Here is an 18,016-nt window from a genome sequence, read left to right on the forward strand (position 1 = left end):
TTCAACCTCTTAAACATTTATTAGATCTATTTACAGACAGTACAGTCAACTGAACAGAGGAGAATTGATTTCTACTGTGACACAACTGAAGCAACAGCATGGCTGCATTGCCTTTTAACCATTACTACAACAATACACTGGTTTCACAAACTTGACTATATACAAGTTAATACTTTTAACTGAGACTTAAATGAAAAAGGAGGTGGGATAAATATATGTTTTCTTGAAAATGAAGAATTGGTAAAAAGTGAAAAGGTTTGTCTTTATTAGTCCAATTATTTACAGCTGAAACCCTGAAGTGAGCCAACAGCTGTGAACCCTGTGAAACTGTGGAGGGGCCGAGAGTAAAAACGTGCTGCTGTGTGATAAAAGCACAAAGTAGAAGAATGGAAAATTAGGAACAGACAAGAGGGCCGCTCATGTACAGTCGCTGCAGAAGACTCTGGACCTTTTGATCACAGGGGGCGAGAGCTGAATGTCCGCCCGCTCGCCACAGTCTGTGTTTCCGTGGGCGACACGAGAAACGCTTGATGTGAGAGGACAGCGGTGGAACGTGCTGTGTCATAGATGATAAACAACAGCTGATGCAAATGACTGTGTTCACGGTGCTGCAGCATATGTTTGTGTTTTAAGGGTCGGGCCTGCCATGGCAGTGTGCTGACGGGCTTTTAATAAACCCGAAATAACCCACAGTCCACTTGTAAGAGCACAGCTGAAGCTTCAGTCCCACTTTGGAGGTGGGAGAGCTGGTGACTGGAGCGTGGAACAGACCTTTTTGAAAGACATGTAAAGACGTGTTAAGTCTCCTTATTGTAAATAGGCTAAAGTGCATTGCTAGATTTTGTACAATGAAGGGGGGTGCCAGAAGAAGGAGTTTGGCACTGGTCATCGCCAATTTGTCCTGAGCTCTTCCTTGAGCTTACGTCTCCGAAAAATGGATTCCACAGCAAGTCCGCTCAAGAGTTCACACAGATACACACCACACAGGGAAAAGACACGTCCGGACCTAATGCATCCATCTTTCCTCTCTGAATGAGCCTCGTCTATTTTAGGGCTGCAGCTGATGTACAGTAGATGCTGGCCTGAAAGTAGTGCATACATCACTATGTTCACTCACTATCCATTGTTTCGCTATATGAAACCTCACTTCTCTTATAAGCATTGTATTTTTTACATTAGTTACTGTTTATTTACACTTCAATCTGAGATTAGCGTTAGAGTGTCGTAAGCGATGTGTTGAATTGAAAGATGTTCTAGCTAAATAACGAGAGGGAGGAGATCTGGATGCATTCTGGGCCGTTCAGCCACAGACCAACAAGCGGCTTCAGCCTGACGGCAGTGGGGTCTCCAGTTCCGCTCGCAGTCAGGTGAAGATAGAGGGGAAAGTTCAAAAGGGTCACACAGGGAAGGTACCTGAGCTAGGCCGACTGTTCCGTGCTTGCTGTTGGGGCTGGGGTTTGCAGGGGAGGGCTGAGGGAGTGATGTAGTTGAGGCTGGGGCTGTTAATGTCCCCCTCTCCCACGAGAGTCAGATCGGACAGGGTGTCCTCCTCCAGCATTTGGACGGATTCCCCCCTGCCGGATGAGGGGTGGACGGGGGAGACGGTGCCGGGAAACGGTGGCAGTGCTCTGGATTTCCTCCCCCCTCCGTTCTCAGTGCCCAGTGCAGAGTCCAGGCTCTGGGACTGATGGCTCGCGCTGAGCGAGGGAGGGCCACCGCCGCCTCCGCCCCTGTCATTGCTGTTTGTCTTATTGCCCCGGCGACCGCTGCTAGGGAAGCTGCCGTTGTTGGGGTTACGGGAATTAGGGGTGGAGCAACTGGGCTCAGGGTCGAAGAGGGGAGGGGCCGATGGGTTGGTTGCCCCTGGCGACAGGCGCAGAAAGTCTGGAAGCTGCAGGTTGCTTTTGTTTAGCAGGCCTCGCTGGTCGTCTGCTCGGTTGCTCTGAGCTTTGGATATGAGGTCGAAGAACTCTGTAGGGCACACATACACACACGCACATGCACACACATATATAAACACACACACACAAACACACACATATATTCATAAAAAAAGAAAATGCATGTGCATACACACAAACACACTCGCAAATGAATATTCACCCAGAATAACAGTTTAAAAACATTCATTGTCATTCAGAAAACATGCAGCAGAGGGTGTGTATTAATCAGACAGGTCAAAGCTACATTCAGTTGGAGCAGACTGTGCTACATGTAGCTAGCTAGCATTGAAAGCATTTTGTGCTGCTGCTGCAATACTGCAGACAGGCAAAAGTGTTAGTGTGATCACAGCAACGAAGCTAAAGAGAGAGAGAGAGAGAGAGAGAGAGAGAGAGAGGTTGATCAGTCTTTACCTTCAGCTTCGTCTATATTAATCTTTTTCTGCTTTCGTTTCTCCGGAGCCTTATGGAGAGACCCAGAGTTGTTGGGTAAGGCCAGGCCTCTTGGGTCAGGGCTGTGCCCAGCTTTGCCGTTTTCCCCACGGGGGTGGGCTGAACCGGCTTTCCCTGTTGGCCTATCCTCCCCCTGGGGGCCACAAGGAGAGCGGAGCGAGGCATTGAAGCCCTGATGAGTCATGGTGGTGCAAGTACGGGCACAAGTGATGACAACACATGGGGACTAATTCTACTGATGGTGGAAATAATTTGATTGGGGTATGGGGCATTCATTTCAAAGACAGTGGCTGTTTTTGAGAGGGACAATTACATGAGATAAATTATGACAGTGAAATGATTATGATAATAATCGATGACACTCATTAATTAGAAATGATTCTAGTTAAACATATATATATTGATCAGCTCTAACTAGAAGACAAGTGGGATGTCTCATACAACCACAATGTCAGGCAGTGTTTACTCAGCAGCACCAACATGTAGACAAAGATCATACACCACAGCAGCAGAGGACCAACTATCTACAGCTTAAAGCAACACTACTGCCCCTGAGGAGGGTAGAGCCTGTTTTAAGAAACAATATCCAGAAACAACCATGAAATCAATAAATGATCATTTCAGGTAACAGGTAAAACCCAGAGAGCTGCCACCACCACCTGCATCCCTAGAAAGAGTTTCGAGAGTTGTGAGACCAGCATCTGCTCCGTGAGGCCGGGCTGGTCTCGCCCGGCCAGTGTGCGTGTTATGGAAGAAAGAGAACCAGCAAACCAGAGAGCAAAGTTGATGATGCATTCGGCCACAGGCAGACCATAATAACCTGGAGAGCGTAATGCGGCTCTTGGTTCCACACTGACAGTGCACATAAATACAGTCACACACGCTGCCAGAGACACACATCGTACGCCTGCGCACGCTTTTAACACGTTGCAAACAGACAAGAGAGGGACACTTAGTAGCGTGACATCGTCAACCAGGAAGTGGAGACATTGGGTGGGTTATGGAACATTCCAGAGCGAGAAGAAGATAAGAAACAAAAAGTTGGTAAAGATCTTACAGTTGTAGATTGGTTTCTGCTCGTAGACGCCGGGATGTGACTCTTAGAGGGAGTTACTTTCTGTTTGTCTGCTGAGTGAAGGACAGAGGGCACATTTCGAGAATCTGATACAGAGTATATACAATTACAACAATGATACAAAGTAACACAAATACAGAAGCTATGGTCAATGAGACACCAGCCAACATGTGTTACCTTTTCCAGGAGTGGAGTCCGCTACATCTAACACCACTCTCAGCCCGTCCAGGTTGGAAATAGGAAGCCCTAGATCTAAAGGTTCTGACTCCCCACTCTGCATCACACACACACACACACATTCAAATAAGATTTTGAGGTCATCACATTCACTGTCTGTGTATTTCTTTCTCTTTGTGCTCAGGCGGGCCATGGTGAGGAGGGACTTACAATGCGAGCTACTAATTCAGAGAGGTGCAGGCCGTACTTGGCGACCACAGGCCTGAGGACCTCTGTCACTGGCTTGGTGGGTTTCGCTTTGAGGCCCACAGACCGGTTGATAGGGACTAAGTCGAGTCTTGAGAAGAAGAGAATGGATTTAGTGCTTTTCCGTAGGCTTCTGTGGCTGGAACATTGACGTCCAGTGAAACAACAGCATACAGAACTGTCTAAGACTTGATGTCACTGTACCTGAAAAGAGTGCGTTTTTCAAGTCGGAGGTCCCTTGAGCACAACGTCATACAGTCCTGGTCCAAAACAAGTGGCTGCGAGAAAAGAGAAACAGGACAATGTCTTCTTGAAGTGTGTCCATGTTCATGCACAACCTCAAAGTTTCATGATCCCTTTGAGTTACAAGGAATGGAATCTCTCTGATCCCCTGATATGATATGAAATGCATCTTTCATGGGAGCAGTTATCATTTGTAAGTCCTACATCAAGTATAAAGTTGATATTTGCGGGTTAGTTTTCTATAAACTAGTGTGTAGTTATCTTGTGGAACATTTGTTGGATTTCATTGTGTTATTGTCCATTTGCAAAAAGAGAATTAGAAATGCTCTGCTGTTACAACATTTGATTTGCAATGAAATGGTAGTTTCTGTAATTCATATTGCATGTTTATCATATAAACATCTTCACCATAACCTGTATTTAGAATTCTGTATGTTTTATCTTTTTGGGATATTTGGTGTGGATTACATACAAGCCATTAATGGTTTCTACCATACCCCACACATATCTTTTATATTTCATCCATTCAATTTGTATTAATGTTGCGCAAAATATGTATATATGTTATTTGATTATTGCCTGTTTGAGCGGTGCGGGAGAACTAAAACAGTAAAGGTGAGGGGCTGTAAAACCAAAAGAATGACCTGAAAATCACAAAAACACTGCATAGAACTAAAGAAGAACTGCAGAGTCGGATGATAATTCAAATCGCGTTTGCATATCTCCTATTACTCTGATAACATTAATGATAAGGGATGCTTTATCATCCTAATAAATAGACTTCTTTTAATCAAGCATAATAATCATTACTATTAAGCATTGTTAATTTAGTGTTTTCAATCTGGTTTCGGATTTGTAAATGCAGTTTGTGGTTTGGGATACCTTCTCCCCTCCGACCAGGAAGAGGTCTATAGCTGCCAAGTTGATGCAGAGCTTCTCACAGAGGCCCAGCAGCAGGTCCCTGATGGACACTCCGGCCCTCAGTGGCACAGAGCAACACGAGCCATCCGGCAAGCTTATGTTACATTGCCTCAAGGGGGCGCTGCCCCCTCCGCGCTCTGTTGACAGCGATACAGCACCACGGGAAGTATCACCCTGGAAAAAGAGAATAGAGACAGGGACGAGGAGGGAAACAACAAAACTGTCAGTCTTATTATTCATGATTACTTTAAAGTAAATCAGTTAAAGAGGGTGAAGATAAAGTTTACGTGAATGCTTAAGCATCTAAGCTGATTATCACTTTCCAGACTGACCTCATTCTTCCCAGACCCTGAAGTCCCCAGCTCCAGACTGGCTCCTGACGACAGTGAACCCTGCGATTCACGCCGACCATTACTGCCCGAGAAATCTAAAACACAATACAGAACATCCTCCTTAGTGTTATCCAGAGGAGAGACAAACAGAGGAATAATTCAAAACCACTGTATGCAACATAAAAGATGGCCCTCCAAATTTTAACATGTTTTTGTACACATCGTATTACAGCATCTCTTCCAATACATTTTTTTAAAATCAATTACATGTAACTTATAAGGTTCTAGGGAAACTTTAGCTACAGTATGAGATGAATCATGTGATCTGTGCTATTGCACAAGCAAACAATTCTGCCATTGTTCTCTCATAGGAACTTTTTTGTTTACAATTAAATACTTCAACCGAGGAAACTCAGCATGAAAACAGAAGACTACTGACTGTAGTTGAAGTCTGTCAGCTCTCGCTTCTTGGGGCCTTTGCCGAAGCTCCTGTTGCGGGACCATGAGAAGAAAATGCCTTTCTTTCTGTCGCCTGAGTCATCTCTGCTGTCGTCATTTAACGATCGACCAGATTTACTCTTTTTGTCCTCCTGTATCACAAAAACAAAATGAAAGAAGGTTGGGGTAGAGGTAAAGGCAGCCACACATGATGGATGTAAGACCATGAGTCACTGTCAACCCTGAAATAGGAATTGTTAGGAAACACAATCGACCATATTTGCTGTGTTACCTTCTTGGGCGTGGAGAGGTTGGAGCGGTCGGAGCCTGTGGTGCTGTGTTTGGAGGTGGGGCTGCTGGGGACATGGTAAGGGTCCGGCAGAGGCCTGCCCTCCACCTCCGCCAGCATACACTCCTGGTAGAGCAGAGACTTGAGGAACCGTGTGTAGCTGTCAAACTTCATCAGGTTGAAGATCTACAGAAAAGGAAGAAATAATTAATCAGTGGAATGAAGTAAACTCAAAAGGTTTAAAGAGGGAAGGACAAAGAACAAATAAAAAAAGAAGTGAAAATAAATGAAGGAAGAGATGAGAAAAAACAGATGCTTACAGATGTTGAAAACAAATGGGAGGAAGTACAAGTCTAAATCATTTAAAATGATGAAGTCTTCTAGAAATACCATCAACCTACTGATCTTTGGTGCCTTCAAATTTGCAACATCAAATGATTGCAATCAGCCTGTTTTTAGATTTCTTGCAGTGGCATTGGGTGTACGTATATGAGGCATGCATACATAAGGCCCCAGGTATGTTTGCAAACAACTTGAGATTGATTTGATAAAATAGATTGTGTGTTTAATGTACATGTATAAGTTTAACTTTTTAGTTTAAGAGGACTGGTAAACAATATGTAGTGAGGCCCACACTAAATCAATGAATTCTCGACTAAGACTGTTCAAATAGAAATGGCTTATGTGAAAAAATATTACACCAACTAAATCAAATTAGCAATGTACCAGCACTGTGCATAAAATGCTCTGTGTTAAAGGGGACTTTATTTCACTGTGTTCGGCAGCGCAGTAAGATCCACTTAAATGTAATGATATGCATTAGGGAGCTATAGGGTTCTCCCTCCTCACATACACATGTCAGGATTCATGGCACGTGCCTCAGTTCACTCCAGAGTCGGCCCTGAGCTCCCTGAGATATAAAGCCATATTCTGAAGAAAGGGCCGCTCCTACCTGACTCATGAGCCGTGTGAACCATTTGCCATAACACCTCACAGTCACACCTGACACCCCCGTGCTCACACTAAAATCTTCCCTCCTGTAAAACTGTCTGCTCCATCTGTTGATCTAAGAATAAAAAAAGAACTGTACTGAACAGAACATGGTACAAACGAAACTTACTGAACAAAATATTTTCTAATTCGCCTTAAGATGAGTGAAAATGAAAATGAAATTGTAGAAACCAAAATATAGAGAATAACAAATAATAACACTGAGCTTTGGCTCTGCTACCTGGTTATTAAAACAGGCTGATGATCAACTCTTCTAATGACAGCACAGCAACAAGCAATGAACCCATAACCAATTTTAAACAGGCTCCCCTTGATTCTTTCTTATACATTATCAAATATAAAACACTATGTAGATTACTGCTTGGCTAAACACTCTATGGTTTTATTTACTGAGAGATCCCCATTGGCCAGTAAGCTAATAAACACATTGAATTTCATATTTAATCAATAGTCAATGTCTAACTAACATCTCCATGTTGTATTAGTCCAGAGTTGTAACTTCACTTTGAATGAGAGACTAGATAATCGTTATGTTAAAAAACATATGCATATAAGAGGAGTACATGTATTGAATAAACTGTGAATATATGTGTGTGTATTTATGCGTTTTTATTTGTGAATGCTTAAATCCATATGAAGTTCCTGTCTGACCCTTGATCTCCAATCCAGGGATATCTTGGAAAAGTTGGTCTGAGGCGTGTGTGTGTGTGTGTGTGTGTGTGTGTATGTTTGATGTGAAAAAATATAAAGGGTGACGGTGCAGATATCTCCAGCCTTGTGACTCTTATCAGAGTTGGAACATCATAGCTCAGCTGTTGAAATCAATGGAGCTTTTCAGCCAGTTATCCCCCTCCCCATCCACCCACAACATGCACATCTAAGAAGCCATTCAGATCCATGATGCCAGACAGCCGGCCAGGAAGAACAGTTGAACTTATATTTTATGAGCATCAAGTACTGTAATACAAGTGCATTTTCAATAGATGTGTCTGATTTATTGGTAAAAATAAAGCGCCCCTCAGGGAAAGACGCTTCTCCCTTCCGCCTAACAGGGAAGGTTAAAGGTCAGTTTGATCTAAAAGCAGAAGAAGCTTCCGCTAATACATAGGTGAATAGTGGGTACCTTGAGTGTGGTGTTGGTGTTGGTATGTGCATTTGTTGTGATTGCTTACTTGCAGCTGCTGCTCTTTGAACATGTCAGGTCGGGGAGCATTGAGGATGTCATCAGCGAGCTGAGCTTGACTGTCGATGTTGACCGGCGTTGTGGCTTTACTGGACAGGAAGCTGTTGTAGATCTCCCTGGCACGCTGGGAGAGCTGGAGAGGGTTAGAGGGTCAGCGAAGATGGGGAGTAGAGGGTGAAGGAGAGGTTGAAGGTAAAAAAAAAAAAGGGATAAGACAGAGAGAAAGATAAGATGGGCAGTGAAGAGGACTGATCAACAGCTCACAGATTAATCCAAATATAGCCATTAGGGATGGGCATAGTTAATCAACGATCCATTAATGAACATTAAGAATTTCGTAGATGACATTTTTTTTCATCGATGAAAATACTGGATTTCGTTATGTGACAGGAGGATGCACAGTGAGAATGTTAGCAGCTGGAGGAAGCAGCCCGGAGCTAGCCCCACTGCTCAGCTTCATGTCCGCACACGGACCCTCAGTCCACGGGGAAGGGAACCCGGACAGACCTGGGTCTGGGTGAGGGGTTCCGGGAGTGAGGACATGACAACAACCGGACTGAGAGGTTGAGAACCGTCAAATCCAGCTAGCTCTCAGCAGCTATTCTCCGGAGTTCTGCGCTAACCCCAACCGGCCAGAGAAATTGTCAAGAGTTTCTCAAAAGTACAGCGCATGTCTGAAATCAGATTATTACAAGAGGACTGTGCATAGATATTCTTCAAACCATGTCTGTTACCTGCTTCTTGTCATTCTCAGGGACGTGGCTGAAGAACTCACAGGCCTGCCAAAACAGGATGTTCTCCTCACTGAACTCTTTCTTCAGAAACTCCTGTAGTACAAGAATTAAATAAGAAATGCTGAAAAACGACAAAATAAATAAAACAGAAATGCAATAAGGTGACGTTTTACAATTCTCATTTCTAAATATAATAAATCTATTCTGCTGCAGTCAGTGGTTATGTCTGGTGATACATCCTTACCAGCCAAGACATTTTTGACATTTTATTTAGTTTAGCATTTTGAAAAAACAATTTCCTTCAGTTTTTTTTTATTATTTATTATCATAGATTCAGCTGCAGCTTGTAATTCACTTCTACAGGATATATTAGATAAGAGATTAACTTCTAATGATAAGGCTTCTTATCACATTTCATTACAATGCTCAGAGGTTTATTTCTTCAAATTGACAGTGTGATGCATGGTCAAAACTAGCTGGTGCAAAAAACAAACCAATTCTGCACCTCACACAAGCAACCCTTTACTAGTTTCAACTCTACGAGATAAAGTAAAGGTCAATTATGCGGTGAGCATGTGCTGGCCAACACCAGTCATGTGCTGTCACCGTACCGAGAAGTAGCGGACTCCCACGGGATCTTGCAGCAGCCTCTCGAAGCAGACCGCCCAGCTGGCCACTCTCCTCTCTGTGTGGCGCCTGTGGCTCTGGACGCTTGGAAGGCTGGCATTACTGTTCAGACTGTTGTCGCTGTTGCAGCCCTGCAGCTCCACGCTGTTCAGCTCTGATTGCACACAAACACACACACCGTTAAAACAGCTGTACAGTAGTAGGTTGACCTGGACAAGGCTCGGATTCTTCAATTATCATATTGAGAAAATGTTGCATTTCACAATATCTCAGAGGTTCTCTCTGCTTTCTTGCTGTTAACTGTTCCTCTGTCTACAGAGGCTCTACTTGAAAGCAGCACTTTCAAGAGCTCGTTAGGCCCGAGCAGCAAAATCCATGTTGCACACGTTCACTCATGCAATCCCTTTAATACCACAGTTTCCCATTAATTACCTTCTGTGGTCGCCCTCTGTATTCTAATTTGTCCTGCCACAGTTTCATGATAAACCCATTTTCTTATCTACCATATAGATCTCTACCTTGGTGTCTGTCTCAGTTGGTGCATTGTGTAGCTGTGTGTACTTCTGCTTGTTTTATCCTAAGTGTGTGTGTGTGTGGGGGGGGGGGGGGGGGGCACATAGGGTATGGGTGCAGGTGACATTTTTATGTAGAAACATTAGCCTGGGAAAGTTAAACTCTGAAGACATTTTTTCTTTTTATTAAATACAATAAAAGGGAATTGTAACATTCCGTTTAACAAGTTTTGTGTGTGACGCTCGGTTGCCCTGCGTATAATACCAACTCATCTAACAATGATAACTGTGCCCACCACTGGACTGCACTCACTACCTCTATGTTCCTCATGTGTAGACAGAGGGGCACAAAGACAGAGGCACACAGAAAAGTTGAGAGTAACCAGAGTGAAGGTGCTTCAGGCCGGATGAACTAAATTTGGGCTTCTAAATTGAGATAAAATAAATACAAGAACAGCCAGAGGGAAGGCATCACCGGTCAGGTGCCTGAAACTACGCAAATCCTCTAACTGAACTGTAAGAGCAGTATCCTGCCCACAGCCAAAGGCCTGTGTGATTTAAAACTAGGAAACTTGGCTATTCATGGATATTTTCCAGTGTGATTTCTGCTTTTGAAAATTTTTTTCTTCAGCCTAATGTTTTCAACGAGGTTTCACAATGAATATCTTTTTCATCACTATTTCTTAAGTGCTTGGCTCTTTCACTCTCAATCAGTATTTAACAGTAAACAACTCAACAACTTCAGGCATTAAGGTAAACTGCTTCTGCGACTGAGAAGCAAACATTTATCCATGACTCCTCCATGACTCCTCCTCTCAACTCTTCAGTGTCACAGGGAGTCTACCACAATGCACACCTTGCATAAAGCAGCTGTATATCACAGAGAAGGACAACAATAGGACTCGTTATCATACCATGCTAATAACAAGAACAAAGCTACAGGTATTTGTGTTGTTTGGCAACCTTGTTTTTGCATCACTAATTCCAACATATTCCTAAAAAATGTAATCTCAATAAACTATTGATGACGTTTTGGGTCAACTCATCCAAACCAAACAAGCAAAATGCTTCCAGTCAGTACCGTCTAAATTAAATTAAATTAAATTAAAACATTAGGCAGGGTCTCCTTAAGTTGAACATAACAATCTCTGCCAGTGTCAATATTGGAATGAACAATGTGAATATTTTCTTTCCTTATTGTTAGAATTTGGATCAGGGTCTGGCAACATTTTAATCCAAAACTGGACACAACTGAATAATGTGTTGGACCAGGTTGTATCTTTTTAAATGTCACTTCCGAGGCTGTGCTGATTTGTAGGCCACTATACACAGTAGCCTTGTGAATGTCTCTCTCACTAGATACGACTGCATTATTTTAGACCGGTTTTATGTTTTAAGTACAACACATGTGTATAGAAAATAGGTGAATATTTGAAAATAAGTTTTAAACTCTTAATCAATAATAACAGAGGCTTTTTATCATCTAAAATGTCCAATTCCAAAACTTTCTGCGTTATTGCTTAATGAATATATAATGTCATAGAGAGATTTAAAGTTTTAGTTTGTAGGAATTAGAGGAATCTTTTAGCAGAAATAGAACTTAATATTAATGGGTTTATCTTAATAAGCGTATAGTAGCCTGAAGGTAGGTGTCATTTCATTTGTGTTTCCTTTCCTGAGTGATAAGGCCCATCAAGTTTCACTTCCACGCTCCACAGTGGCCCAGAAAAGACAAACCAAGCCCTGGCTCAAGAGAAGGCCTTTTGTATTTTCACATCAGAGGAAAGCCAGAGTAGGTTCTCCACCTTCCTTGCAAGGTTAGGGTGGTTGCCATGTGCGATGTCACCACTAGATGCCACTAAACCCAAGTTTTTGGAGGTTTTAAGTATGATAAATTATTTGTATTTGTATTATGAGTTTCATAGATAACATAGATTGTGTTTTTAGTGGAAAGCATCTTGTCTTTTAACGTGGTCACTTGTGCTGGTGAGTTGGCTGTTAAGTATAGAGCGAAACTGCCACAAGTGGTTATTGCTGGCGAGCAACATCAATGTTAAAACGTCCTTGAAAACACAATTTAAACTGCTTCTCACGGGAAAGTGCTATAAAAATCCAGGAGCCACCAACATGGCTACAAGAGAACTTTTCAACTCTTTTATCTGTTCTTTTTTATTTATAATCTATTTTTGTTTTTTTCTTTGAAGACAAAGGCAATTTTCTAAAATATGGATATGCATGTTTAAACTAACCTTTTTTTTTATTAATTTTGTGCATTTTGATATCTTCACAAAAGGTTAAAAGTCCCAAGGACTCAAGCCTCTGTAGATTTGGTGCCCAATCTACAAGGTGAGCTATATAGGGGGGCTTGAGGTGTTGACCCATCCTTTTGCTTCATGTCTCCCCCTCTCTTTCTCACCATTGCATGCTAACACTGTCAACAGAAAAAATCTTTAAAAAAAGGTTAATTTTTCCACCCATGCAAAAGACATCAACCATTTCATGAGATATTTTGCAGTGCAAAGGCTTAACAGAACTTAGCAGGGACCAAGAGAGAAAAGTTACACTGCCATAATGACATGCCATTCTAAAAAAAAGTATTTCCCTATTTAAGAAATGTTAGAATTTGGTCAGAGCACTGGCTCCTGACACTTTCTTTTCAAAGCCAACTCTTTATTCACTTTTAACTTGTAATGGGGATGGTACAGTACAATGTAATAAACCACATCATCATCACACCATTTAAACTAGCAACAGCATTGTTAAACATCAGCTGGACTACCACACTCATTCACAAAGGTTAGGCTCATTAAGCCCCAACCTGCTGTTGGTAGATACAAAACCAACAAACTATTTGTATCTTGTGATTGGGGAACTTGCCAATTCTTGAAAGAATTTAAGCGGCTTAACTAAAGCTAACCCAATATTCAGGATCAATATGTTAAGTTAACTGCTCCTTTGTGCCTTAAAAATATCTTCCTTTACTGAAGAAACAAGTAGGCTATCTTAAGCTCCAGCTTTCACCTCACCTGGGTAGAGCTGGTAGGAGCCTGTGTGGTGCCAGCGAGGCAGGTAGCGAATCCTGAGGGGGATCCAAGCCCCCCCATCCATTCTCAGCCTATCAGGGCCCCACACAACCTCAAACACACCAGGCTGGACACATGGTCCAAGGCTGAGCATGCACACACACACTCATGACTGACAGAAACTTAGGGAGGAAGAGAGAGAATTGGGAAAAAAGAAGGTGGTCGGAGGCGAGCTTGGTGAGGACCAACCTGGCTGACAACCTGAGAGACTACAGAGAGTCAGGTCACAATACGCACGTACGTTCACAAACACACAGGCAGGTAAGTGATACAAGCACACACAGACCTCGAAATGATGAATAATTCAGAGTGGAGGGAGGGGGGAACTAAAAACGCCAGAACAAACACAAGCACTCGCACACGCACCCACACACACACGCACACACACACTGCAGTATTGATGAGAATCTTGTTAAAGACAGGCCACAACTGAGACTAATGAGGCCCACAGCCCTCATACAGCTATAAACACAAATACATACACAGACAGATACAGAGACTGATTAAAAGAGCATGGAATAATATTTGTGAGACAACTGTTGTCTCAACTTCTACAACAGATCAAAATAAATCTATGATAAATATATTTTAAGACAGTTTTTTAGTACACACTAAAGTTGGCAAAAGCCCTGCTATTAGACCTGGGAAATTACAGAGGAAGTTCAGAAAATGTAAATTCAAATCAGAATAAGGGAAATTCAATTTTATACATTTATAATGTATCAGATATAATGTACCAACATGTTTCCCTTAGCAAAGAAGTTTTTTTTTATTAGCAGGACTAGGCAAAAACTACTGAACCGATTTTATGGAAACTTGGTGGAAGGGTGGGATACTGAACCCACATTTTATTTTAACTTTGTCTTACATTATGAGATTTTTTTTTAAATATTTTTGATAATGCAACAATGTAAGGAAATGGGAAGTGGTGTCTCATGTGGTTCAGGAGATACAGACAGTTTCAGCACAGAGGTCTGCATCTCACAAAATTATCAACATCTCTACTAGTGTTATTTGAATGACTACAGGACTCAATCGTTTGAGAAGTGTTGAAGGTGTACTTTAAGGTTGGTGACAAATTATGTGGAAACAGGCGTTCTCATTAGAAATTTGTACAGACACGTAATACTTCCAGTTACTATGTATGAATCACAACTGTCCCATAACTTCATAAAGATTACAGTTAGGTAAATAAACCCCGGAACAGCGCTTGAATTGTGCATCTCTTCTATTTTATAGATTTTTAAGCCACCTTCTCACAGAGCTGTTTGGTTATCTCTGCAGAATTATTTTACTTACAACATTCACCATTTATCTTGGACTGAGTTAATGAGTATCTCAACTCCTGATGTGCTGCATGAATGAACAACCACTCTCCCAGTTTTTCTCCCTGTTGTCTCCGAATTATGCAACAATAAAAAGCTAAAAAATAGACAATATTGAAGATATTTGTGCAAAAAATTAAATAAACCAAAGCTGGGATGTTGCCCCGCTCATCAGTATAGGAAAGCTGCTCCTAGTCAGCTGCTTTGGATATTCTTTGGAACTTCTCCTGCCAGCTCCCGAGTAAAATGTCTGGGAAATGTTTGAGTGAGCCCATGTTAGAATAGAATACAGTAGGAAAATGTCCAGAAAATCCACAGTGAGCAAGTGGGCATGTTGAAGATGTTTCTAACATGCAACGGACGCGAAACTAGAAGAAAAATTTGGTTTCATCCTGGAAAGACAACGAGATTCGAGAGCTTTTGGCGATACAAGCCAACGCCTGTGTCAATGTGCTGTAAGTTAAATGCAGCAGAATTTATGCGCCCTCCCTCCTGCAAGCTCTACAGGCGCCACCCCTGGCCTGGATGTTGTGGTCATGTTCCAGTTGTGAAAGTGCCAGACTCAATCTATTTCTTGCTGTGTGTATGTGAAAGATAAACTCAGGAAAATGTCCAGACGCAGTCGACAAGAGTTCATGTCTGAAAACAGCATAAATGAGTCGCTTGCTGCAGCTACATGCTGTAACTAGCACTTTACAGTTTGAACAACTGGAAGGAAAGATTTCCACTCATCTCTATTACCATGCTCCCTACATCACATGTACATACAGCTCATGTGGAAGGAGATCAAGCTTTTCATTTCACTCACTGACCACACATTCTTCCCTCCGGAGACACACGTGGTGTGAACAGAGGCCGTAAACACTTGGACATGAGCTCAGACTGAAGCCAGGGTGTCTTCTCCTCTTTTATCTGGTTTTCACCTCCTTTTATCTCGGATCCGCAGCAAATTGTGTCTTTCATGTGCATTTCTGAGGCGTTAAAGCACCATTAGGAGTCTGAGAGCTTTTGTTATCACTGACACGTGCTAATTGCACAACAAAAACAACAGTGTGCTTCAGATGAGGTCAGATACAACAGTATGCTATGACGGAATCCATCCATGTAAAAACACAGTGTCCGAATGGGTTGATAATGGTTGCAACCATGAAATTTCTCCATCTACACCAATGTACTGAAGAGTGTGTCCAACAATTTCTGTGATTTTCTGGGATGACAAACACGTCACACCGAGATGTATGCCAGCTGTGTGGCGGTGAGAAAGCAGACAGGATTTCAACTTCTCTCGCTTATTTTATTTTACACAATCTCTTCAGTCACTTTTCATGTGCACATCACCACAGTTGTCTTTGGGAACTGCACAAGACTCACAACAACAAAAACACCAACGCTTCTGCACAATTTCAGATGATACTTCATGTCACAAACACACTGATGACAATCAGTGGGGCAAAATCAAAATGTCAGCCTCTCCTATCCTTGACTTGCTGCTACAAGTGCTCATGTGCAGCTAATACGTTTACAGATTCGGGGACTATCTTTAGGCTGCAGCTGTCAACAGCAACAGAGCAGGCAGAGGTGAGGCAGAAGTTGAACAGGTCAAACCAGACTGTCGACTTTTCATGGGACTTGAATGAAAGCCGCCGGATATCATTGAAAAGCCCCTTTAAGCTTGGCCATACAGAGTGGAACAGGATAACTATATGTATATATGTACCTAGGGTTGATCTTAACAACTAAAGAACTGTGGTGCATGAATATATCGTGGTCAATGTCTTTATGACCACGATAACAAAGAGGAAATGGTGGAGCAACAGTAAATATTATAGATAACTCAAAGGATAATAAATGATGTGAACAGATACTGAGGACGACAGATGTTGAAAAGGTACATCTACTCACCTCCATCGGAGACTGCAGCGGACTGTAAAAAAACACAGAGAGACATGGATTAGGATCCTCGCTCATCATCCAGATGACAAACACTCATACAAGTCCCAACAGGACATGAGGTTAGGGAGGCAGCTGTCCAGGCATGCTCTTTCGGCCAAATGGAGACAGACTGAGTGTGGTTCTCACAGGATCAGGCCCATTATCACACACACACACACACACTTGCACTTCATGACAGAGTCGGAATACTCAATGTCTTTTGTGTGTGTGTGAGTGAGTGAGTGGGTGGAATCATCTGTGAACTGGCTCTGCAAGAAAACCTCCAAAGGGGGGTGGAGAATACTGTGTGTGTGTGTGTGCATGTGCGTGTGCGTGTGTGTGTGTGTGCTTGTGTATGAGGAGGTGAGAAGGGGAACTCTGGGTCTCCCTGACCCGATATCACAATTAAGTGTGATGTTTGCTTGCATATCTAACAATCAACAATAACAGTTTGATCAACTCTTTAACCATCACACACACACACACACACACACACACACACACACACACACACACACACACACACACACACACACACACACACACACACACACACACACACACACACACACACACACACACACACACACACACACACACACACACACACACACACACACACACACACACAAAATACAGTGATCTTTATCCCAGACATGCCGAGCTGGGATGAGATCATTCAACAGACACATCAGTAATGTAACTAACTCTGGAACAAACTTCAACCACTCCGTGACGGAGGCAAAGTCAAAATAAGAGAAAGGGTGAGGTGAGAGAGGGACAGACAGGAGAGGGATGAGAGAGAAGGTGTGGGGCAACAGACAAAAGACATTGTGGTAGAAAGAAGTAAGTAAAGCGTAAAAAGCAGAGAATACAAGTGATATTTGTATCCACAGAGCTGGTGTTCGATCAGCTGATATAAGATCAGCTCTCCGGATAAATCTCAACACTGAGCCCTAGTGTTGATGTGTCAAAAGACTTTTGATGTCTTTAATCTGACCACTAATCTTGTTAATGACCTGTTTTGTTAGGTAGAAGGTTCGTCATGGAGCAGCTACATGGGTTAAGGAACTTTCTTCCCCATTTTAGCTCATTGATTGAAACTTAATACAGTGGCCTGTAGATTTTGCATACTTTAAGGCTTTGTCGGTGCAGCCTCTCCGCAAAAAATCTAACATGATATTATATTCAAATTAAACACTGAGCAGCAGGGTGTCCACAACACATCCTTATCCTCACATTGAAAGCTTTCTAATCGAGAGGGAAGTGCGACACCCATTCATGGAGAACCAGCAAATGGTTGCATTGACACGTTAGCTATCTCTAGTAACCTGATTTATTAAATGTCAGTGTAATGCTAAGTGAAGCTTTTGAGAAAGCTGTGTTTCTGCTGAATGAGGTAGTTAATGCAATATATATATGCATAACTGGGTTCCCAATGGGGCCTTAAAGCCAAGACCAGTCTGTGAAATGTTCTTCCTCCTCCCAGGATGGC

At 42.4% G+C, this 18,016-nt stretch overlaps 1 protein-coding gene across 4 annotated transcripts in view; it reads right to left on the reverse strand.

The window, feature by feature from the left end:
• The window catches only part of LOC133953853 (regulator of G-protein signaling 12-like), a 45,225-nt gene continuing 27,209 nt past the window's right edge, over positions 1–18,016 (reverse strand). The window contains exons 6-19 of one of the 4 annotated variants that reach the window (XM_062387991.1): positions 16,492–16,513; positions 9,654–9,823; positions 9,043–9,135; positions 8,298–8,441; positions 6,118–6,300; positions 5,827–5,977; positions 5,388–5,482; positions 5,017–5,229; positions 4,096–4,169; positions 3,856–3,982; positions 3,646–3,742; positions 3,451–3,518; positions 2,355–2,526; positions 1–1,971 (exon numbers count right to left, since the gene is read on the reverse strand). In XM_062387991.1, coding sequence (XP_062243975.1) covers positions 1,397–1,971; positions 2,355–2,526; positions 3,451–3,518; positions 3,646–3,742; positions 3,856–3,982; positions 4,096–4,169; positions 5,017–5,229; positions 5,388–5,482; positions 5,827–5,977; positions 6,118–6,300; positions 8,298–8,441; positions 9,043–9,135; positions 9,654–9,823; positions 16,492–16,513 — 2,184 coding nt within the window. In that variant the 3' untranslated portion in view covers positions 1–1,396. Of the gene's footprint in view, positions 1,972–2,354; positions 2,527–3,450; positions 3,522–3,645; positions 3,743–3,855; positions 3,983–4,095; positions 4,170–5,016; positions 5,230–5,387; positions 5,483–5,826; positions 5,978–6,117; positions 6,301–8,297; positions 8,442–9,042; positions 9,136–9,653; positions 9,824–16,491; positions 16,514–18,016 lie in introns of all 4 variants that reach the window. The other 3 variants (XM_062387990.1, XM_062387994.1, XM_062387992.1) reach the window with 3 other exon arrangements.

Source organism: Platichthys flesus, chromosome 5 (genome assembly GCF_949316205.1).
Source record: "Platichthys flesus chromosome 5, fPlaFle2.1, whole genome shotgun sequence".
Lineage (NCBI taxonomy): Eukaryota > Metazoa > Chordata > Actinopteri > Pleuronectiformes > Pleuronectidae > Platichthys > Platichthys flesus.